This window comes from Sciurus vulgaris (genome assembly GCF_902686455.1).
Source record: "Sciurus vulgaris genome assembly, chromosome: 17".
Classification (NCBI taxonomy): Eukaryota; Metazoa; Chordata; class Mammalia; order Rodentia; family Sciuridae; genus Sciurus; species Sciurus vulgaris.
The window spans coordinates 35,869,526-35,894,251 of record NC_136478.1 but is presented as its reverse complement, the minus strand read 5'-3'; the positions used below and the strand labels follow the sequence as shown (position 1 = coordinate 35,894,251).

General features: G+C 48.0%; 1 protein-coding gene across 4 annotated transcripts in view; it reads right to left on the bottom strand.

The window, feature by feature from the left end:
• The window catches only part of ABCC12 (ATP binding cassette subfamily C member 12), a 59,461-nt gene that overhangs the window by 8,417 nt on the left and 26,318 nt on the right, over positions 1-24,726 (bottom strand). Inside the window, exons 13-22 of one of the 4 annotated variants that reach the window (XM_079117620.1) lie at positions 23,264-23,467; positions 19,465-19,599; positions 19,282-19,357; positions 19,133-19,228; positions 15,846-15,935; positions 15,077-15,180; positions 12,960-13,157; positions 12,021-12,247; positions 9,627-9,764; positions 5,779-5,935 (exon numbers count right to left, since the gene is read on the bottom strand). In XM_079117620.1, coding sequence (XP_078973746.1) covers positions 5,779-5,935; positions 9,627-9,764; positions 12,021-12,247; positions 12,960-13,157; positions 15,077-15,180; positions 15,846-15,935; positions 19,133-19,228; positions 19,282-19,357; positions 19,465-19,599; positions 23,264-23,467 — 1,425 coding nt within the window. Of the gene's footprint in view, positions 1-5,778; positions 5,966-9,626; positions 9,765-12,020; positions 12,248-12,959; positions 13,158-15,076; positions 15,181-15,845; positions 15,936-19,132; positions 19,229-19,281; positions 19,358-19,464; positions 19,600-23,263; positions 23,468-24,726 lie in introns of those variants that run through there. The other 3 variants (XM_079117619.1, XM_079117622.1, XM_079117621.1) reach the window with 3 other exon arrangements.

The following is a 24,726-nucleotide window of genomic DNA, read 5'->3' as shown; positions in this document are numbered from 1 at the left end:
CTCTTTTGCCTTTAAACACTTCCTCTGTATCTAGAAACAAACGGTATTTGCATTTCCCTGGCACTCCAGATGGTGGGAATCATCCCACCGCCGCTGCTTTCTGTCTGAGCCGAGGGGAACTGCTGTCCGGTGGGGATTCTCCCTGGGGGCAGAACTGCTGGGTCTCACTTCTCGCTGCACCTGGTCAGGCTCTCCATCAAGGCCCGCTCCCCACCCTTCTCCTCCCTCAGCCAAGAGGGAAGTGAAACCTCAGCCACCACAAGAGACCATTAAACCAGCCAGCCCATCTGCCCACTTTACACATGAGAAAGTCAGGACTGGGCAGAGCGACGGCCTGCTAAGATGACCCACTTTAGGCCAGGATATCCCAGAAGATTACCCTGCAAGATTTAGGGCAAAGGGTGTTCTAGGGCAGGTTGAAGGATGCCCCTCCCCCACCTGCCGAAGGTATGTCCCTATCCGAATCCTGGAACCTGTGAAAGTTACCTCCTTTGGAAATAAGTCCTTTGCAGATATATTTTAGGATCTTGAGAACATCCTGGATTACTGGATGGACCCTAAGTCTAGTGACAGGTATCTTTATAAGAGGTGGGGGAGAAGTCACAGAGCAGAAAGGGGGATATGCAGGCAGAGGCAGGGGTTGGAGTGAGGCAGCTAAAAGCCACGAATGCCAACAGCCTGGCCAGACCAGGAACAGCCTCCCCTGGAGCCTCAGAGGGAACACAGCCCCGCGACACCTTGCTTGCGGAGGTCTGACCTCCTCTAAAACGTGAAAGAAGCTTCTCTTGTTTTAAGTCACCAAGATCAGGATAATTAGTTGCAGCAGCCTTAGCGCGCACACACACACACACACACACACACACACACACACGATGAACCCAGAAAGCTTGGAGCGGATGGATGAAATAAGAGAGGATGAGAAGGCAGCCAATCCCAGGCATGTGTTCATGAGAGGTTAGCGCTGCAGGCAACTGGGATTCCCTTGCACTGGGGAGATCCCGGACACCGTAGGGGCCACATCACAGTTGTTCCATGCCAGGGCAAGAAGTTACCTCTCAGTATCCTCAAGGGACTGATTGCAAGACGCCACCACCATCACCCTCTGCAGATACCAAAATCCAAAGATGCTCAAGAACTATACATGAAATGGCATGGTATTTGCATCTTACTTAGGTACCTCCCCCAAATAGCCAAATAGTCTGTCACCTCCGGATTTCCCCTAACCTCTAACACAATGTAAATGCTTGTAAAGGATTGTCACACTGTATTTAGGGAATAATGACAAGAAAACTAGTCTACATGTTCATTGTAGATGTTGTCATTTTTTTGCTGAATATTTTCAATCTGCAGGTGGCTGAATCTGTGATGTGGAACATGTGGATTCTGAAGGTCAATGTATCCACTAACTCCCCTCACTCACTGCTGAGGCTGACAGACTGAGAACCCCATCCTCCATCGCTGGCTCTTTGCGGTTCCAAAATCCATGGATATTTGTCACCGCCTGCAGCAACAACTTGCACGGGTCTTATGGGTGGTGGAGTGGAAACTGAGGCATTTCTATCTTTCTCTTTGGTGCACTGCTTTCTTGCTTGTTTATAGAGGATAGAGGAAATGAGGTTTACTTGCTTTGAGAGGAGAGAGAGAGACCCCGCTTATCAGAGAGAAAGAAACTTTGCTTAAGAGAGAAACTTTGAAAGAAAGACAGGCTTTTCTCCGTTCCGCGATCTGCCTTCCGCTGCTGCCCCTACTCGCTGCTGTGTTTTCTCTGGCTTTTTTGCTAATGGCTGCTGTGGCGTGTCTTCTCTCTGACCGCTTCTAATGGCTGCTGTGTCTGTCTCGCTCCGCCTACGCTTATATCACTTCCATGACGCGAAGAGCAGGGCCACGCCTCTTACGCAAAGATTAGGCAAGACGCTCTGAGCAGGCAATTAGTGCTGGAGAACACATGCGCATACATTGTGTGCGTGGACGAGAAAATCACCTGAGTGTGCTTATGTCAATCAACCTCCTGGCTGCCGATGTGATCAGGCGCCATCCCCACCGCCAACATGGCACAGCCCCCAACAATCCTCCACATCTCCAGCCACCCATGGGCTTAACCTAGCAGAAAATGGTTAGAGGCAGGACCAGTCTTCTCTCACTAGAAGACACACGTTTACTAAGCAGTAGTGAAGGGCCCAGTAATGGTCAGGGTGCTGGTTTTCCAGGGTTGAACGTGATAGACAAGACCCCTGCACTCATGGGCTTACATTCTAGTGGGCTGGAAGGTGGAAATTTCAGGAACTGTAAGAACAGGATAATGAAAAACCAGGATGCTGTGGGAGATTGGCTAAGGTTAGGCGTGGGGAGCCAGTTCAGAGTGGTTAGGGAGGACTGTGTGAGCTGAGCACGAATGATAACAAGTCCACCAGGCAAACTTCAGGCAAGAAAGCTCTGGAAAGCAGCAAGCAGCCTTCACAGAAGGCAGTGGAGCCCAAGTAGGTGAATGTAGCCGGAAGAGGAGTGACCGCACACCCTCACAGGCCTCCCTAGCACCTACCTCAACGGCTCAACACAGGTCAGGCCTTCCTGGTTCTCTCAGAACAATGGCTCTTGACCTGGGTGATCATGTCCCCAGGGGACATTAGGCAATGTCTAGAGACATTTTTGGTTGTTACAACCTGGGGGAAGGGATGTAATATTGGCATCTAACAGGTAGAGGCCAGGGAGGCTGCTGAATATCTTCAAATGCAAAAGATAGTCCCCCAGAGAAAGCATTATCTAGCCCAAATGCATATTAGAATTCAGGTAATGCCCCTTCCCCGGCTTACAAAGCTCCACGTATCTTACCCCTGCCAACCCTCAGACTTTATTTTTTACCTTTGTTAGGCCACACAGACGTTTCACACCCTCAAACATGCCAAGCTCAGACCTGCCTGCCCCCTCCCCATGCCTTTCCCTTGTCCCTCTGCCCGCTGTGCTCTTCCTCCAAATCCTCCACCGCTGGCTTTTCATTGTTCTGCTCTCAGCTGGAAGTCAGCCCCCAGCAGAGGCCTCCTGGGGCTTTTGGTTATAATATTGTCCCCACTTCCCCATCACTTTACCCTACTTCATCCTCCTCACAGCACTTTCCAAAGCCTCCTTAATTATGTACTGGCCACCATATTTATCCCAGCTCTGCACCAGAATGTAAGCTCCATGAGGGCAGGAGGGCCAGACTGTTTGCTGCTGGATCCACAACAACCAGTACAGTTCCTGGCTCACAGCAGCTGCTCAGTGGAGAACTGGCGAATGAACCAATGGACCCTGTCCTTGAAAGAGGCATATACATATCTTCTTAAGGACAGGAGGTCAGGGAGGCTGGAATAGCCTCAAGTGCAGAGGACAGCCCCACAGGAAAAGCATTATCTGTCCCAAATGCATATTAGGCCATCTCCTGAGGGCTTGGGCAACCCACCCAGGATTAGAATTTCCACATCAGCACAGCACTGGCCCCATTAAGTGCCTATTCTCCTCCACCGTGGTATATAGGACGGTTACTTTGCATTGACTTTCTTGCTCTGTGGTATTTCACAATAATTTCTCATCCATTTAGGGGGTCTCCTCTGTTCTCAAGTGAAGCCCTGTCATTTTGATTCTGTGTTCTCCAAAGGAGTTTAATGCTGGAAAAGCCCCAAAGCCAGCTGGAGGAGCGATCCCATAAACCTCAATGTGTGCAAATTCTTCTCTGAACCTACAGGAATGTTTGGAAACAATTTCATGGAAAGCCAATGATACTGCCCAAAAGCATGACCTTAGATGGGGCAAGCTGTTTTACTTGGACCAATTAAAGGAAACCATTCAACATCATCTGTTTGATTTTTTAACTAGGCAGCAACAAATGAAAGCATCCATCCATGAGGAAAACTGGCTGCCCAAAGAAAAATTCATTTTTTTCTCACCTTAGAGTATGGAGGATATATTTTTGTTCCTCCTCCTTCCCAAAATAATACTTAGAATGATATCAGAGAAATTTCCTCAAAAAGAATAGACCCTTAACAGTAAGGGGATTGGAAAGAGATGAAATTGAATGAGAGAGTCACAAATTTCTGCAAGATGGAAAGAGAATGAGAACCTTTTGATAAGATGGAAGCAGAATGGGCTAAAGGGATTTGAAGAGCCTTCTGTCTAGCAGAACCTGGAGAGTCTCCAGGTGTGAGGAGGGGGCCAAAAGAGGCTGGCAAATTGATAGTCTGTCTAGAGACAAAGACTCCTGGTGGACCCATTTATTCACTCCATCTTTCTCCCAACCAGAAGCAGTTACGCACTGTAAATCTAGGCACAGGAATGCATGCGCACAATTTTCCCTCTAAAGAAATTGAACTAACTACCTGGGGCTCCAGGAATAGTACCCTAGATAAAAAAATTCCCTTTAATTTTAGCATGTGGGTGCCTAAAGGACAGCTCCCATGCTTAAATGCAAACAGATTGAGAGATAGTTGAGCAAATCCAATGGCATGAAAGAGCAAGAACTGGATAGACAAAAAGAAAAAGTGATCCAGGAAAAAACAGATCTAAGTCAAAGAAGAGGGGAGAGTCTAAGAGGAGGGGGAAAAACTCTAATATAAAATATCCTCAGAGAAATGAAAAACACTCCAATGATTTTAAAAAGTTATTTTCTTAAAAACAGAAAGAATAAGAGCATGTGAAAATTAAATATATGAATATATGATTGTCAATCTTAAAATTCAAAAAAATGGCTGAATGGCAGGACTAAGGCAAATTCCCAGAATAAAAACAAAAGACTAGAACAGAAACTTTGAGATAAAAGAAAAGAAGCAGAAGATTGATGCAAGAAATCTAATATGCAACCAATATGAGTCATAGGAAGAAAACAGAGAAAGGGAAGAAATTGTCAAAATAAAGGAGAAATTTTTCTGAATTGAAGGGAGATTTGACTTTAAACAAAAAGACATTGAACAGAATATTTTAAAATGACCCACATTCCAAAATATCATTCTGGAATTTCAAGTGCCATGGGTAAGACTACACTGGAAAAGTTTCCAGAGAGAAAAATGTGACCATATATCAAGGGACAAGATTCAAGAAGCATCAGACCTGAGTGGTCTGGCTTTAAATCCTGGCTTTCAGATATGACATGTATGTGATCTTAGCAAGTTTTTCTGGGTCTTGGTTTCCTCATCTTTAATATGGGGCTTACAGCAGCATCATAAGATCATCCTGGGGGAGTAAATGAATTAATTTATATAAAGCACTGTAAATGCCATGTGTTTGCCTATTATTGCTGTTATTCAAAATAAAACAACCAAGAAGACAAGCCAGTCATAGACACTGCCATCGCCTCTCCAGTATTCATTTCACAGCCCCCATTGTAGAGCAGCTATACAAATTGGTGGTGGTAAGGGGAATGACCCTTAGCCTAAACCAATCATCCCAATCCCATCAAACCATTGATTAGTTCTGGGGTACCTGAATTAATCCAATAAGAGTAAAGTTCAGGATTTGTCTAATGGTTAGGACAGGAAATACGTTTCTCCCAGCCATAGACCCCAGAGGATGTTGGTCACCATTGCACAGCTATGAGGGAAGGTATCACAGGAGAAGGGCAAAGATAAGAACCATGATCCAACTGTGCCTGAAGCCCACACAACTGCCAACATTTTAATGACGTGAGCCACTAAACTCTTTTTATTGTGTAAGCCCATTTGAGTTTTCTGTCGTGTCCAACCAAAAGCTCCTTCCCTAATATTTTTTATGCCAGAGCCTCCAAGCCAAGCCCAACCCTGCACCAGCGGTTACCTGGATGATGTAAGATAGTGACAAGCCTTTGGATGAAGCACTGATTGAGGAGAAACTCAGGGTCACCAACAAGGCCACAATGAGGGTGACGATGTTCATGAGGACATCCATTCTTAAAGCAAACCACCGGAGGGCACAGTTAAAATACAGAAGGTGGCTGGAGTTTTCATCGTTTAGCATCTTAAACCTACAATTAAGAAAATCAGACAAAATAAGGTCAGGTTATGCTTAGGTCACATAGACTTAGGATTAGGGCAACTGGGGAAATGAATTGAGGGACTCTTGACTCAAAGAGAAGCACCCTCTCACACAGGAAACATTGAGCATCTATCTATCCACCTTCTATCTGCACAGACACCTTTGATGTGCACGTATATTGAGAGATTCCATGTGGTGATTGCCAGTGGTGCTAAGTGGGCTCTTTCTGTCTTTCCCCAGAGCTGGCCACTGGAATCCACGACTGAGAATAAAAGCTACCAGAAACTTCATGCAGTTTGCCTCCCTCCAAGGCCTTGTGGAAGCAGTTGGCCCTGTGATCTATATAATGGATGGGGGTGGATAGTGGAAGAGACCACCCTCTGGGGAGAGTCGCTGTTTGTGATGGCGAAGGAGGAAGGGAGAGTGTTTGCCTGGTTTCCCCTCCTGACTTTAGAAAGACAAGATTCAAAATCACTGCTTAGAAAGCTGGGAGGCCTCTTCAAGGACAGGAGGTTACATCTTGCACCCCTGCCACATGTCCACTGAGCCAAAGGACTCACTGAGGGAGAAAGAGCACAAGGCAGAGTAACAGAGAGATGACACACCAGAGCACAGAGGCAAGACCCACCCCTGGAGTTCCCCGGTCCCTGGGTGAAAGCAGGACGCAGTCTGCCTGTTCCTGCAGTTCCTGGAATTGAGGGTGCTGCAGGCTTGATGTAGTATTCCTCAGCGCGAGGCCAAGAGGAACCCGGTGGGATGCTGTCAAACAGCTCACCAGTAACCCCAGCAAACCTGGTGCGGCAATCCTGGCAGAGCTGCTTGGGATTTGATCTTGTTGGGACTCCGCCCTGCCGTGCCACATCTGTACAGTGGATCAGCGGGGTTGCAGGGATGAGCTGCGGAAGCCAGAGAATGGCCCAGAGGCAGGCCGCCCCCTAGGAATGTGTCTTTTCTGCTCCCCTCCCAATTTCCCTGCACCAGCATCAGAAGACCAGACTCGGAGAAAAGGGAGAATGAATTTAAAAGAAAAAGAAAAGACCAAGTGCTTCCCAACTGCAAGTCTACAAATCCCTCCAGACCCTCCAACACACACACACACACACACACACACCCCGCACAGCCTTGCCATGCCAAGTCTGGGGAAAAAGAGAACCATGACTTTGAGTTTATGCACCAGTGAATTTTTACCCAGACTGAACCAACTATTGGGGGCATCAGAATCCCTGGCCACTGAGCGTTCCCTGACCGGTGAAAAAGGGGCTTCCTCAGAACAATTGGTAGAAGTTATTGAGGGGAAAAAATGAGACATTTCAAAGTTTAAAGTCCCATGGAGTGACAGTTCCTCCATCATCCTGAATGTCTGAGACACTGCCATTGTACCCTGTCCTTAAGAGTCCCCCTTGGATTCTACCGGGAAGCACCTCTGACCAGCCATCTTGGACTCTGCCACACCGTCCTCCCTTCTGGGTCTCCAATCAACTTTTTTCCTCTAAAGCTTAACCAAGATATTCTTCCAAATGCCACAATCTTTCTAATTCCCTGGTGACAAATGCAATGTGCATCAGGAGCCCAAGCCCTCTGAAAAGAAAGTATTAAAAGAGGGAAGACCCCACTTGTGGGGCTCAGATCCCTACGGAAGTCTCTTAGGCATCTTGAAGGAGAATCTGTGGGAAACCCAGCTTGAAACTGTTTTGTTTGTCAAGGGTGAAGAGATGAGTGGTTCCACAAACTCTTCTCGTGATCAGAACATGGCAACAGTCTACTTGGGATGCAGGACTCGGCAAAATAATGTCAAACCTTGACACCAGGTCCAATTAGTAACAGGACCAGCTGCTGACTGAACCAAAGACAAACTGTGAAGTCAAGTCCATTGAGATCCTGGGTGGCCAAATAGGGAGACAGTGAGAGAGAGAGAGTTAGACCAGCATCAAAGTGTGTGCTAACTTTTTAAGGAAGGAAAAGATAGGAAAGAAAAAAATGATACAAAGGCTGCTTGAGATTCATCACATTTCATTTTCATGTCTTCCTTTGAACACAGCTGGACCTCATTCCCTGGCATCCTGTGCAGGTGGAGTGAGCCCATGTGGCTGAAATTAGGTCAATGAATGTACAGAAATGTATCTTCACTGGGGTTGGGCCTTAAACCCTTTCTCCTCTCTCCCCTTCCTAAGTCCTATGGGACAGAAAAGCCTCGGAGATTACGTGCCTGAGTGTGGAACAGAATTCCCTTCTCCTGCCCCATGGATCCTCATTAAATTGGTACTTGAGGAGGAATAAATATTTATTGTTAAGATCCCAAGTCTTGGAGTTGTTTGTCACTGCAGAGAGCCTATTGTGATTGCTACATTTTCTATGGTATTTTTGGAGTTTGGAGCTGGAAGACTCCAGAGAAATTTACTCTATCCACAAAATTGAAAGAAACGTGGCCTTTAAAAATTATTTTTACATCGCTAATAAGTGGATGATGACGACACATAATGGGGGGAGGGAGGGGTTAGTGTTAGGGTTACAGTTAGGGTTAGGGAGGGTGGCAAGAATGAAGGAAGGAAGGACTATATGGAGGGAAAAGAGGGGTGGGAGGGGTGGGGGGAAGGGAAAAAATAACAGAATGAATCAAAGAACAATACCCTATGTAAATTTATGATTACACAAAATTTATGATTACGCCATGTACAAACAGAGAAACAACATGTATCCCATTTGTTTACAATAAAAAAAAGCTAAATAAAAAAAATTAGAAATTTAAATGTGATATTTTGAAAAAAAATTATTTTTACAAAGAACGTGTAATAACATGAAAATTGGGATTTAAAATACGTAAATTAAAAAAGAAACAATAAAATGATCATAAATATTTAAGAAAATTTCCTTGAATAGAATCTTCTGATCCATAGTTAGATGTGCCCCTGGCCCACTAAACCAAATTAAACAGAATGAAAGAAAAGACAGGAAATAAATACAGGTTGACTATAACGATCTGAAATTCTTAAGACCAGAAGTGTTTCAGATCTAGGCTTTTTTCAGATTTTAGAATATTTACGTATACATAATGAGCTGTCTTGGGAATGAGACCCAAATTTAAACTAAATTCACTTATGTTTCATATATGCCTTATATTATACATAGCCTGTGGGTAATTTTTATACAATATTTGTACTGTGTTTGTGTTTTGACCATGATCCATCCCGTGAGGTCAAGTGTGGAATTTTCTACTTGTACAGCCATATCAAAAAGTTTTGTGTTTTAGAACACTTCAGATTGCAGGTTTTCAGATTAGGGATGCTCAAACTCTCTATGAAAAGTGTCAGCAGGATTGGGGGTGGGGCCTATGAGCAACTTTTTCTTCTTTGTTTCTGCTTTCCTGTTTTCCTGAACTAAACACATTTTTGCCTTTCAAGTGAAAAAATGAAACATAAGGTCGCATACTGAGGCCATCACTGAACGAGCTCCCCTAATTCATATCTTTTGGGGGCCCCAGATGCTGGAAAAAGAGGCAGGTATCGGACAGTGCTCTGCCCAGTTGCTAGCTCACCCATCAGTCCCCTGCAGCCCAGACTTCCCTTCTCAGAACCACAGAGGACATTGGTTTCTGCAAACTCCTTTTGGGGTCAGGCAGGAAGCAGGAAAGAGGGACCCAGCCCAGGACTTACTTGTTGATGCAGTCTTCCTTTTTGTCATAGGCATGAATGACACCCAGGCCCTGCATGGAAGAGGTGATGTGGGAAAACCAGGGTGACCGGCTGACGTTCTCCACCTTCTTGAGCTCCTGGACTCCTCGGTGGAAAACACTGTGAGGAAATCAAGAGGGGCCAAGAGACCCACAAAGTAGGGTCTCGATGGGCTTGACCTCAGCACATGAAGCCCCAACCATGCCCTCAGTGTGACAGTTAAGTCAGAGATGGTGCCATCTAAGTTGAGAGAATGAATGGTCTACCCTTCTGTATCCCCAGGGAGGCTGGAATCATTGCCACCCTCCTGCCATCACCCAGGTGGCCATTGCCCTGTCCAATGGAATGAACAATGGGCATCTGAGAAAGGTGAGGCTGGGGTCCCTTCATTTGCTCTCAGACCTAAGTGTTTCCTGTCATGCTGCATAAGATGTAATTCTAGTTTTTGAAGACCAGAATTTTTTTATAAGGTTCAACCCTTGAACCACTTAGATGCCCAACCAGAGAAAAAAGGGATCTGTTCTATCTTGGAGGGAAACCTGGTTGTCATATGCCAATGTGTGGTCTTCTAAAGGCATTTTCAAAGACCATTTTGAACTAACATCATGATAGCCTCAGGAGGTGACTTTAAAACCAAACCCTCACAGGATGCTGCTCCCTTTGCCTAGAAGCCCCAGGAAGCCAAGTGAGCAGGAGACCCGTGGCCTCAGGCTTATACATTAGCTGGCTGCTCATGAGAGGGAGGCTAATCCTGCCTCCCGACTCTCAGATAAAACTAACCCAGGGGAGCAAGGGAGGAACCTCATTAGATTAGAACTCAAGTAAGTTGGATGAAAACATTAGGATAATTCAATCAGGGCCAGCTCTGGTCTACCCTGTCTTTAAAGCAAGAAGTGGGGGTGCAGGGCAGAGAAAAGGCTTATGCTGAGTCAATCAACAGTATAAACAGGACAGCAGACAGGAACGAGGGTCTAACACAGGTGCTGCCCAATGAACACAAGTCCACAGGATCCATTGGAAGTGATGGTCCTTTCTTTGAAAGAACTTGCAGGCATTATTTTTTATTTTTGTCCAAATAAACCCTTGAGTTTGGAGATTGAGGCCAGGTGTCCTCTCTCAGAGTTAAAGGCATACTGCAGTGAGCGCCTGGCTCTCCCCACTCCCAGGGCACTTCCCACCCACACGCCAAGCTCCCATACAGATGCCAAGTCCAGCTCCCTAGCCCCAGGGACTCTCTACCCACATTTGCCATTATCCACTGGCACCATCTGTGGATCTCTGATGAACAAACTTGAGTAATCCAAAACCAAACATATAATTGTGACTATCCAAACTGCCTATCCTCCCATATCACCTGTACTCCCCACATTGGGATCATCCTTGGTTCTTCCCATCTTCTTAACACCCCAAATTCCACCAGCCATGAAACCCCAATGAATCTACCTTACAAATGACTCTTAAATCCATCTTGTTTTCTGTTCCCACTGCCGCTGTCTATGCCTAGTCCTTGTCAACTTACACTCCAAAACTCTCGTCTGCATTACATTTTACTGTGATTTTTATTTGACGTAAATTCATCATCTAGTCATTTGATCCTCACAACAAACCCTTCTGAAGTAGGTGAGGCATATATTTCTGTGATTTTCATTTTGAGATGAAGAAATCAAGCTTTGGAGCCTTTCTCTGGTTTCTCCGAGGTCCTCCAGCCAGCTTTGTGGCAGAGCTGAGACTCCGGTGCAATTTTTTCTGATTGGCAACATTTTGCCCTCACTCAACACCCACCACCTACCTGCTGCTAAGAACCTCTGTTCACCCCTGAAATGGGGGGAGCTGTATCCCCCCGGGGAGGCTGTAATCATTGCCACCCTCCTGCCATCGCCCAGGAGGGCATTCAGAGCCTCAGCAGGAATCCCCGGTGCAAAGCAGGCCTTTCTGTAACCACGCCAGTGATTAGGGTGCAGGCTATTTCTCAAAGCCCAGAGTGCATGAGAATTGGCCTCCTCTCTCTCTCTCTCTCTCTTTCTCTCTCGTCCAGCAGCAGTAATGGCAGAGCCCAGTGGTTAAGAACATATCATCAGACAGACAGCAACCATGGTTACTATTTTTCTGACCTGGGACCAGTGACAATCTCCCAATAATATCCACCTCTCAGGGTTGCTCTGAGGCTAAAATGCCAGATGTGACCAAAGCACTTAGCACCTGGAGTTTAGTAAGTGCTGAAAATCAATGTGCTTTACCATCAGAGGGACAGTAAGTGCTCACTATCACCTGAAACTTGGCCATTGTGCATGTCGTGTGTGTGTGTGTGTGTGTGTGTGTGTGTGTGTGTTTGTGTGTGTGTGGTGTTTCTCCTTTTTAAATAGTGTGTAAACCTACCATAAAAGAACCAAGAAGATTATAGCAAGGCCAGCCAGGACCAAAAGGACAGCGGGAAACACAGCAGCCAATATCATGAGAATAAACACCACCATAAAAAACTGCTGCAGAAAGTTCTCGGCGTGAAACGGCAGCCTCACATCCAGTTCATCCATATCTTTGGAAAAACGATTCATTAGCCTGCCAGTGGGAGTCGTGTCAAAGAAGCTCATTGGGCTCTTTAAGATCTGTAGATAAAAGTGGAGATTCAAACTGGGTCGGGGAGAGTGTTTGGCAAACCCTGGCCACTCTGCTGGGGCTGGAATTACGAACTCAGGGCCTGACCTTTTTCTGAGGGTACACCCAAAGACCCAGGTGATCTTGAGAAGGTGAGGGTGGGTGCTACCCATTCCTGTGGGCATCAGGTATGGGTGTGGGGCCCTGCAGGTCAGGCTTCTGAAAATCTGGGAGGCAGCCTGGGATGAGAGAGAGGCTGATACCTTTGGAGGAAGGAGGGACATCTCCCTCCCTAGGGCAATAAAAAGCCAAGTTACATTTTGCCTCTCTTTCCTCAAAGTGTGGCCCACACCTGTCCCTGGCAAGGACCCTCACAACCAAAGGCTGCCACCCACTATGGCAATGGAGTGTGAAGGGGATAAAAAGTCCATCTTGGGGCCCTTACTGTATCCAGGACTGGCAGGAGCAGGAGACGCCCTCTTGGCCTGCACATCTCTACTCCCTACCTCCACCTCTGGCCTCGCCTTGGGGCCTGTGATGTACCCCTACAGTTCCCTGGAATTGACCTTCACAACTGTAATGAGATACGTGGAAGACTCTTAACTGACTTCGAGCTCCCTGAGGGCTGTTCTGCCCCAGGCCCCAGCACAGTGCCCCGCACAGAGGAGGGACCCAATAAACCCTGTGAAAAGCGGATGTGCCTGTGGCCCCTGGTAACTGCACCTTGTCGAACACTTGGTCGTGCAGTGAGGAGGACGCCATCAGTGTGGTCTTGGTGAAGGTCAAGCCTTTGATAATGCCAAACACCAGCACGAACACCATGCTGGCTGCATATACCCACTGGTACATGTGCTGCCCGGTGTCTGCTAGGACCTTGCCAATCTCACACATGCTCTTGTTGCTCTGGGACCCACAGGTCATCTTTGAAGCAAAACAAGAGAAGCACCATGAATTGGTAAACTATCAAGGGAGATTTTTTCCAGAGAGAAGAAATTAAAAAGAGCCCACAGTGGTGAGGGATCGGGGCAAACACAAGGGTCTCCCACCACGGCTGCACGCTCCATGGCCTACTGGGAAGGCATCCATTAAGAATGAGTCTGGTGGGTAAAATCAAATCAACTCCCTCTGGGGTCTAGGAGCTTTGCATGGGGGCACCTGACTTATGAGCATCACCCAGTTGGGGGGAAACAAGGCAATGAGCTAGGCAGGCACAGGGCAACCATCTCAGAAGCTATCTGTGCCTCAGGGGACCAAAAGTGATGCTGAGTCAGGAAGATCCAGAAACAAGGAATCTGGATGCCATGAGGCTAGATGTGTAGCCATTAGGCAGCCCAGATAAGACGGGATCGGGGACCAGTCTCTGACTTGCTGAGCTGCTCAGGGTTTCTGGGAGACTCCAGGGGACTTCTCAGTCCAACAGACCAGCTTCACAGTCTCTCCCCTCTCCTTTTCCCAAAGGCCAACTCTGAGGCTGCTGGGACATGACCCTGGGTTCCCTAACTGGGGAGGAGGAGGCTAGAGAACACACGGGGCTCCCTGCTGCCCAGTGAGAAGATCATTTCCCCAGCCTTTCCAGGGGGAGGCCGTCTTTCCTTCCTTCTCCTGAGAAACTGGCAGTTTCATCTTTCTTTGGGCTCTGTGCTAAAAGTCAAGAGGGCCTTTGGGGAACAAACAAACATCTTTCTTCTAAATGCCATTCTGCTGATTACAGTAATGGAGGAAATGTAAACCAGAGGTGGCTGATGGATGAACGTCTATAAAGGCAAAAGCAGCCCCAGGGAGTTAACGGATAGAAGGCCCAACTTGGAGGGAGGGGTTTCCCTGTGCCTTAGGCTGAGCCCACAGTGGTGAGAGATCGGGGCAAACACAAGGGCCTCCCACCACGGCTGCACGCTCCATGGCCTACTGGGAAGGCATCCAGCCTAGGAGGTGGCTTCTCCTTGACCCTATGCCTGAGGCTCTCCAAGGAAAGGGCTCTTCCTTGGGAAGAATACATATGTTCTGGGAGAATACATATGTTCCAGACATGACTCTCTGTTCCTGCACAGAGCAGGTGAGCAGTTGCCCTTTTCTCTTGGGAATGGTCTCAGAAAGCTACACCAAGCAGCCTCTCTCCTACCAAAACTTCCCCCATGCCTGCTCACTTTGGTTGTCATAGCAACAGAACTGTGCCAAAATGTAATCTCAAAGGATGGGCAGGCACCCCCACAGCATTCCCTGGGGGCCCAGAAAAGCTTTGAAACCACTGGCCATCAGCTGGAAGAGCTTCCAGCAAGCTCGAAGGAGAGAAAACTTCTCAGTACTTCCCCGGAGGGACCCTGGCCAAGGTAGTAGCCTTGGGAGGCAGAAAAGGGCTCCTGGTGGCCCTGTAGCATTTTCAGACTGAGTCTGACTCTTCCATGTCCTGAGAGCAACACTGGGGAACACAGCCATGAAGAACCTTCCGGCACCAGAAGTCTCTATGATAAGATGCCAGTTTCTCTTCAGAGGCTTCACTAGCCCCTCCCTTACCCTCCTCAGAGAAAATTTAGGACAGAAGCTGCAGAACCTCCCCATCCTGCATGTACTTGACCCCACTCGCTGTATCTGACTAACACTATCTTTTTTAGTCCACCCTTTACAGTCTGAAAGGGGCACATAAAAATCCAGACATCCTACTTGTCTTGAAAAAGTGAAGGCGGAGCGTGAATCACGTGGTGTAAGCAACTGATCTCAACTTCACAAAAAGGGGCAAAAGAACGAAAATGAGCTCACTGTGTACCACTGGACACATTCAGGTTTTTCTACCAGAAACCCTTTCGCTCCAAGACACACACTCGGCATTGCCAAATGAAACTCACCTGTGACTCCTTGTCTAACCAGAGACCCAGCCACCAGTTGCTGAAGGCAGAGCTGCCAATCATCAGAAAGAAGAGGAACATGGCAAAGAGAGAGAGAAGGTACCCTGCAAGAGGAGGGGAGAGTGAGGGGCGGCAGCCGGCTTATCATCCTCAGAGCCCAACCCTGGGAATTTGGGAAGTTCAAAGTCTGCAGGAAAATGACTCCCACCTCTGGGAACCACATTCTAGACTGATTCAAGATGTCTAGGTGTTAGGCCCCTGAACCCCAATGAGGTTGGAAAATGGTTCGGAATTGTCAAGGTATTAGAAAAACCTCCAACATGCACTCTAATAGAAGCAACTCAGTATTCTTTACAAGGAAACCAATAAAAACCCAGTCTTGGGGAGAAACTAGAAATCAAACTACAGATATGTTCCGCACACGGAGGTGAGAATTGGGTGCAGATGACAGGTAATAAGCTGATTGTGTCTGTACTCAGTGATTAGAGAGCCAAGGTGTGGAAGAACCATCGCTAGTTCATGGCTGCTGCCCACTCAGCTCCAATAAAACCGAGTCTGGCAGCTTTAATGGAGATAAAAAATGATCCCATTTAAAAGGCAGCATTATCAGACTTTAGTTTTCAGGGGGAAAAAAATAAAAAGCATTGATAAACAGCCCTAGCATAAAGACAGTAATTGTTAAAGGAATCATAAAATGTGAAACCAACAGTTTAAGAACAGATTTTTTAAATGCAAATTAAATCAAGAAACCCTTTGTTTTATACCGAACCTCCGGAAGCCTTAATGTACGTGTGATATGTTTTCCAGGTCACAGTTCCTTCCTGGGAGGATTCAGTCTGGACAAGCTGGTGCACAGGAACTACGGAGAAAAACACAAGCCATGGCCCTGGGTCCTGACCCAGCCCCCTGGATATGCCATACCTCTGCTAAGGGAACCTGTGACCCATCCTCCCATTTGCCCTATGCTTTCAAATTTCTACCATACTTTAGCTCATTCTGTTTTATTTGATCTTCATCACAGCCCTGGAAGCAGGTGGTATTAGGTCTTTTGAGAAACACTTATTAAGCACCTACCGTGTGCTCATTCCTAGAGATACAAGTTGCGTTGGTGTTTCTCCCACAAGACCCCCAACTAGTAGACAGGAATGCACGTACAGGTGACCCTCGGTACCCACGTGACTCTGCATCTGCAGGTTCAACCAACTTCAGATTGAAAATATTTGGGGAAATTTTTTCAACTATCCTAAACCTATACAAACTTTTCATCCTGCCATCACTCCCTTAATAATATAGTATAATGACCGTTCGCCTAGCATTAATATTGTGCTAGGTATTAAGTAAAATAGAGACGATTTAAGGTATGAGGGAATGTGTGTGTTGGTTATATGCAATTACTATTCCATTTCATAAGGGTCTTGATCAACCACAGGTTTTGGCATCTGCTGGGTACTCCTGGAACCAATCCCCGGAAGGATGCTGAGGGGTAACTGTGGTTTATTTGGGAGCTAAAGGGAAGAAATGAAAGGGAAGGGAAGGCTACAATAAAAGATGTGCCAACCCCTGTGGGCACCTGGGGCTTAATCCCATTGTAGAGAAACCTCAGAGCCAGTGGGGAAATACTTCTTAGAGCTTTTTTCACATGAGAGGGATCTGAGATTTCCTATGCCATCTCCTCTGGGCCACTTGGGGAGGGCTCCTCCTTGGGGAGGTTAATTCTGCAGCTTGTCTCCTGGCCACCAGAGACAGTTCCCAGGCAAAGGTATGAAGAGGTGGCAGTTGGGAGTCAAGCTGTGTGCACTGGAGTGACAACGCCCCCCCTCCAGCCTCTTCTAAGGGGTGCCCTCCTGGGCCAGCTGCTGCATGGACCCCTGACTCCCTGCAGTGGCCGTCCCAAGTACTCTCCATTCTCCAAGGAGAAAGAGTAAAGTTCTCCTGGAAACAGCAATTTACAAATACCGAGATGCTGGCCAAGGCAGCTCCCAGCAGCCAGTACTGAGTGTACATTTCCTCTTTCTCCTCCATACAGAGGATGAAAGTTGATGAACAGAATTATAAACCATACTTGGCTTTTGCAAACAGAGATAAAAAGGGCTGGATGAGGGGGGACCCTACACATGGACTCTTTCGCACCTCAAAGGTGACTCCATGAAGAGAGCCACCATTATTCTCTGCCTGAGAACCTGTGTGCTTCTTTGAAAATGGTCAGGATGACTTTCACGCGTTGTGTCTCCCTCTTGGACTGGAAGATGAGGGAGATGGGTGTGGACAGAGCCTAAGGAATGGCACTCTGGAGCACAAAAGGAACCGGTGTAATCCGCTGCAGCCTGCCGGCCCAGCCAGGCATGTGGCTGGTGCCCTGCTTGCCTCTGCTGGACTTTAGAAGCTGCTCTGATCCTTTAGGTCTGCCTGGCCTCTTCCCTACCTTTCAGAGTACTGAGCACCTGGTGTATATCCTGGAGGATTAGGTCTCTCTGGGGCCACATTTCACAACCTCACTTCCCTCTCCAGTGAAGGGTGGGTGGGAGGAAATGAGGAACTGGGATTACTCTCTCCCCAGGACCCCCAATCCTGGGCAGCCTGGAGTTTTTTCCCCAAAACACGAGAAAGATGTCTGAGCGCTTCACTTCATCCCAAGAAGCTTCAGAGCAGTAAAAATAAATTATCCTTCCAAACATGCGTGCCTGTGTCACAAGCTCTATTAATGGTGCCCAAATCCATGGATTTGGGGACTTTTTATTCCTTCACATTTCAACATCTCTGAAATCTGGATGTGCCTTCCACTCAATAATATATGATGTCATTTAATTGGAAGAGAGTTTTTTTCTCAGTGGTATATAAAATAATGGTGGGCTTAAAAAATTGATGGCATTTTAAATTTGATGAAATGTCCCTTTAAAAAAAAAAAGCTACATCTTAATGAAGATTAGGACTCTAACTTGGAAATCCACCTTGCTGTGGGTGCTTTGAGGAGTTGGGACCCCCTCCCCTGTCTGTACTCAGTGCAAGGCAGGGCACAGAGCTAATACTCAAGGGACATGGAAAGGATGACGGGATGGAAGAATACGGTCTAAGGAGAACTGGCTTGACCAGACTGGCCCTTGCCCAGTTCATCTCTCTCCTTGGCTTCAAACCCTCCACCCTTCTCCTCTTCTTACCACAGTATTCTTAGCAAATTCCTGCACATCCTTGGGGAACCAATTTGAAGGCCACCCTCTCCATGAAGCCCTCCCAGATTTGTTTGTTACTCCCATCAGGACTCCCTGTTTCCCAGAGCTATCCATTTGCCTGTGATCCCCACCAGACCATGAGGTCCCAAGAACTCAGACATTTGTTCTTTCTCTCCTGTCCGAGCCTAGTACCTCACACAGAATATTTAGTCCCTATTTGTTAAAAGAACAAATAACCATATCCCATCTCAATCCCTTCACGGCTTCACAATCCTTTCTCAGTGTTCCCCATCAAAGATGGGAAAGAGCTCTTGCTGGTTTTTGCCTCTAATTAATCCCCGTGCATTATTTTGATCTCTCCAACGAATAATGATAATGACTATCAAGGGTCACTCTGTGTCAGGCCCTGTGTTGATCACTCCATGTGTAGGCTGTCGTTTAATTTTTGCAAGAACCTATAAGGATACTCTTCATTAAAAGCTTGAAAGACCTGGGCACGGTGTCGCATACCTGTGTTCCCAGAGACTCAGGAGGCTGAGGCAGGAGGATTGCAAGTTTGAGGCCAGCCTCAGCAACCTCTCTGGTCTCTATCCATTAAATACCAGTAGCGTTTCTTTCCCCAATTTGGCAAGTAGAAATATCCCCCATTTTATGGATTAGGAAGCTAAGATTTCAATACTCTCAGGATCTGCCTCAAGGTCACAGAAGTAGTTAAGTGGTAGAGCCAGAATTTAGACTAGCCGTTGAAGCCCCAGGTTTATTTCCCAGGATGCCACACAATTCTAGCTACCTCAGATGACATTTGCAATGCCTCTATGTTCCTATTCCGAGTAGAATGCCCAACATACACTTGAGTATTTAAACAAGGGAATGAATGCTAAGTAAATACCTTTGGTGTCTACAAATTCTGAATTGGTTTCAGATTCCTTTCCTTCATCTTTCTCATCTCCTGGAGTCAAAACTAGGGTGAGAAAGAAAGAGAGGTCTGTGTCGGCTCCTGGGCCAGGGGTGGGAAGAGGCGGGATTCGAACTCTGTACCTGCGTCTTCATCTGTCTCCTCAGGGCTCTCCTGAAGGGCTTCCACCATGGCTTCATTGTAAATGTGCTCAGGGTCCTGGAGACAAAATCAAATTCCTTCTGAGAGCCAAATGGCAGAATTTCCACCGGGCCAGACCTCACCAGGGAAGGCTCCCACCCGCCACCACCCAGATGCACAGTTACCTTGAATTGCAACCCCCGGAGATTGTGGATCAGTTTTGCATACTGCCCTCTCTCCTCCATTAGCTTCTTGTGGGTTCCCTTTTCACAAATCTCTCCGTCTTCTAACAAGATGACCTCATCGCAAGACTCCAAAAACTGCGGAGAGAGTAATCGCCAAAGAGCAATTCTTGCTTTGAAAAGAGAGAGGAGAACCCACAGCAAACTCCCACCTGGAAGTGTCCCAGTCTTATAACCCAGGGGTTCTCGATCTTGACATCATTGACAGTAGGGGCCAAATAATTCTTTGTCTTCTGGGGGCAGTCCTGTGCATTGTACGATATTTAACAACCTCTCTGGTCTCTATCCATTAAATACCAGTAGCATTTCTTTCCCCAGTTTGGCAAGTAGAAATGTCTCCCAACATTGCCCAATGTCCCTTGAGTGTCCCCAGTTGAGAACCACTGATCTCGTACTCACAGATCTCATGAGTACAAAAGCCAGCCTTTGTCCAAAACAGTGAAGTACATTAAATTTTCCTTTGCTCCTGCTTCCTAAATGAGCTGCCCTGCTAAGAAATCTGATTGCAGATATTTGGAAAATGAAATTGACAGTCACTGTAGTCATGATTTGGTTGGGAGGGGAAATATCATCTCAGCAATGGCCTTCCTCTGCTTTAACACTATAAGACCCCCCTCACCATTCCCACTGAGCACAGGAGAAGCAGACTGGGGCAGTAGCTCAAGCCACACTCCAAGCCTAGGTTTACACCAGCTTTAATTCTATGACAAAAGCACAGCTACAGCTACATTTAATGTGGGCATCCCCTGATTTGCTCAAAGCACTTCTGTTTTTCTCATTTGAATTCTCTATCATTTCCATATCACTCCTATGATCAAAGAGTTCTGCTAAGAGGGGTTTCCCTTCACTTTGGAAGAAGATAGAGCTCTCTCCACAGCATCAACCCCAGAAGGGCAGAAAGCCCCCTCCTAGAGATGGGCAAGATGAGTTTAAAATGGTCTGACTGAAAGTAACCTTAACAACAAGGTCCAAGGTCAAATCAACCTGGGATACTCTTCATTAAAAACTTGAAAGACCTGGGCATGGTGCTGCACACCTGTAATCCCAGAGACTCAGGAGGCTGAGGCAGGAGGATCACAAGTTTGAGGCCAGCCTCAGCAACTTGGTGAGACCCTGCCTCAAAATTAACAACAGCAATAAAAAAATTAAATTAAAAAGTCTGAAAGAAGTAGCTCTATTTATTCACTGTACACCTGACAGGGGTGGGGAAGAGGATGGCACCTAAAAAGTTAAATGATAGCAGTTCTCATGGCTTGGGTGATTCTGGTCTTTACTCCTCCCTGAAACTAACTGTCCTACCACCAGTCACTTCCTCAGAGAGCCCATGCAGGAACGGCCTGGCTTTTAATGTCCAGTTGAGGCACTTTCTGACAGAGCCTCATCTCAGAAGACCACCTCTCACCTTCGCACTGCATCTTCTGCCTTCTCGAAGCCTGGCCTTGTCTCTCATCTCTCAACCTCCCACACCCCAGTACCGTACGAAGGCAGGTAGCCTTGTTACCCGCTGATTTTCCAAATGGGGACTCGCAGAACCACTGGGCCTGTTACAGCCCCACGGCCTTTTCTGCCCATGCCAGGGCCCACACCCCAGCCCTCCGAAACCTCCTGGTAAAGCCCCCAGGGGCCAGCAAGTCCCCAGTTCACTTCAGCCAGACCAGACAGATTGCAGTGGCTTTATTCTGCAGAATCACGAACCTGACCCTGGGTTAGGTATCAGCGGCTGCCACTGGCCTCATTTCATTTGTTTCCTCAAGTAAATAGGAGAGCAATCACCCAGCCCAGCCACTCAGAGGCATCCAGAGTAAAAGCAGCAGAGACAGAAATGGTCTGGAAAAGCCCCAGGGCTCCAGTTCTGGAGCCGAGTCCCCTCCTCCCTTCCAGCGGGTGGGATGATCAGACAAGGATTCTGCTGCCACCTGGTGGCCACTTGCAATTTCCAACACTCAAACTGAGCTAAAATGACCTTGGGGGAAAGGTAAATGGACTCTGGGGAGACTGAAGGGGAGGGGGCCGGTACTGCCCACTGTCACCCTGCTGGTCCCTGAGTTTCAAAGACCGCGGCTGAGGTTATGACGTCCCCTCCAAGAGCACTCCAGGAAGGAGAGCTCTGACTCCCATTTGTCAGGGGACAGGAGTTCCCCTCCTGGTTCCCAGGACCCTCAGGACAACCCTCCCCACTGCTGGTTTTCTCCAGGGACCAGTCAGTCACAGGCCAGAACTATGGTTACCATGTTCAGCAACACGGCTGGCCCAGAGCCCCCATTCCGTCACCACATGGGGTTCCAGAAGAAATCCAACCTTCTCCACCCTGACCTGCACAGGCAGAGGAGCTGGGAACTCTCATTCACACCAGCCCAGCTCAGCACTTCCAGGAGGTAGTCCAGCCCCCTCCAAGGAAACCCAGACCACCTGTGCATGCCGAATTTGAACACTTTAGCCCTGAGCTAAGATCAGCTCAGGGGCAAGGCCAGAGTGATGGGAAAACTGGGTTTTCTAGGTCTCTGAAAAACTCCTCAGGTTCGCCCTCTTGGCCACTGTCAAAGGATCCTAAGATGCTGGCTGCAGTGTCCTGTAGCCATGGTAACCTCATTTGCTACCACCCTCTCTCTCCCTGCCCCAGCCTGACTTACCCTTGCAAGGCAATGAGACCTGTTTCCTACCCTCAATCCAGGCCCTTGTTGAACATGGTTCCTGAAGGAGAGAGAAGACAGGACTTCTGCTCTCCTGTCCCAGTGAGCCTCCCACTGCAGGTCAGTCCCATGGATCTGTCCTCCTACAGGAGACCCCCACACACAACACACGCATACACACATGCTTTTGTGCACCAAAACGTGTTGCACATCTCTGGGGAGAGGAGAGAGGGAGACGGCATGAGAAAAGGGAAACCTGGATTTTCTTAAGATGGAGAAGAGTCCTAGATTCCCCTCAGGCATTTAGAAACCCCTTGAGTGAGTCTGGGGTCCCTACCCTGCCAAATTCTCCAACTTACTCAGTAAGACCCCAGTCACTTTCTTCAGCAAGATTCATGTCCCGCGGGTTGGGGATATAGCTCAGTTGGTAGAGTGTTTGCCTTGCAAGCACAAGGCCCTGGGTTCAATCCCCAGTACCGAAAAAAAAAAAAAAAAAAAAAAAAAAAAAAGTTTCATGTCCCTAAGCCTGACAGAGACACAGCTTCCCAAAAGTGAGGGGTCAGGTTCTGAGCAGGAAGAAACTTCCCCAAAGCCTTAACCTTCACCCCAAAGTCCTAGCCTCATGCCCTTTTCCCCTGAGGTGTGGTGACCGGAGCACCTGGCCTGTCATCCGGGGGCCCACTACCCCATCGTGCCCAGCCAAGGTGCCCCTGGTCTCAGGCCTACCCAGTGCTTGTTGGAGGAAGGGTGGGGTATGAACTGTTTCCTCCTGGCTCCCCATCTCCTCTCCACCAATGGCCCAGAGCTCAGCAGGGGAACCTCATGTCCACCCCACAGGTAAGAGTCAGTTGTTTATGGAGAATCCACTCTGATGAAAGAAATATCTTGGCTCCCCTGAACCCAAAGTTAGGACCTATGGAGGACATACACAGAGAGCAGCAGGCTGAGCTACCAGAAGCCTGGGGGGATCATTGGTGTCTCCTGCTCCCGCCATGCCCTGTCCAGTCAAGCACAGCCTCGGGCGAGAGAGACAGGTTGTACAGAACAGGAGACCAGGAGCATCAGGTGCCCCATACCCCCAAGAGCTCATGGACCCTGCGTGTCCCAGTCACCTGCAGCTGGTGGGTCACCAGGACGACAGTCTTCCCCTTGAGCGTCTTCTTAATACATTCCTCAAAGACATGCTTCCCCACGTGGGCATCCACCGCTGACAGGGGGTCATCCAGCAGGTAGAGCTGACGGTCTGAGTAGACAGCGCGGGCCAGGCTGATCCTCTGCCTCTGACCCCCAGAGAGGTTGAGACCCCGCTCCCCAATCTGTGGACAGGGACAATGGCACCACCCATCATCAGGTCCCAGTTCTCAAAGGACAGGTGCTTCCTGAAGCTTCTCAGGATTCAGAGGAGAGATATACAGACCGACCATCCTCTCGCCCAAGCTCCCCACCCTCCACTCGGTGTTTAACTGGTGAGGGGAGAGGTGCCCTTCCCTTGCTCCCCCAGGAGACTCAGTGAACAGCTTGTTCCAATGCTGGGGGATAGGCGCCTGCCTCACCACATCCCCATCCCAAAGCACAGCGGCAGGGAACAGATGTATCTTGACCAATAACACCAAAGAGAGTAGGTTAAGCACATAACTCTGGGAGAACAGACCGGTGAACAGGAGGGAGTCCTGTTCCCTTTCTTATGCAGCAGTCTACGCCGCCCCCTAGGCAAGTCTATAATCCACAAAGAGAGGAAGCATGCTCCCTGGTCATTATCACACTCTGGGCAGAGAATAGATGCTCAGTAAATATTTACTGAAAGAATGAACAGCCTAGGTTGCTAACTTCAGGGGATTCCATCCTTCTGAACCCCAAGCGAACCCCCCATCATGCTCAGCCATTTGGGTGTTGAGCTGGGCACTGGGAACTGGACACACACTGGACAGGATAAGTGCCCAATCTTTCAGAAGCTCACGTTGTTAGAGCACAGTTATATGCACAATCATGGTACCAAGCAGAATCCAAAAAGTGCCAGCTGAGAAGCATATTTAGAGCCCTTTGAGGAAAGTTGCTTTGGGCTGTGGGACTGGAGAAAAGGAGGTGGATTTGGGGTTAGAACTCAATGCAGGGTAACAGGAGCAGGAGGAAAGACTGGGAGGCTAGGAGAGAGTGGGCACTCTGGCAGGTAGGGGTAAAGAGAAGCACAACCTGGAAGGGTAGTCCAGGGCTGCTGCGTGCCAGGCCAGGAAGGCTGCGCTGGCCCATTCCTTGACTAGGAGACTAAGGGCACTCCCAGAGAAAGACTGTGCTTTGAGCTGATCTCTTGGTGAGAACTTCAGCTTTGAGCTCCACCTGGGCTCCTGGGCAAAGTGGTGAAGACTGTGCAAAAGGCACAAGTAAGCCAGGGAGAGAAGAGGATGGCATGGTGACTTCCCAGGTCACTTGCATTGACAGATAGCTCAAGATTGAGTCAGGCTCTTTGGACAAGCACCCCAAAGGCAATGTCTGGAGGTGACTCCTACCCTTCTGGACTGGGCAGAGCCAGTGAGGCAAGAAGGAGCCCTTGAGATTCCTGCTGTGTGCAACACTCCTG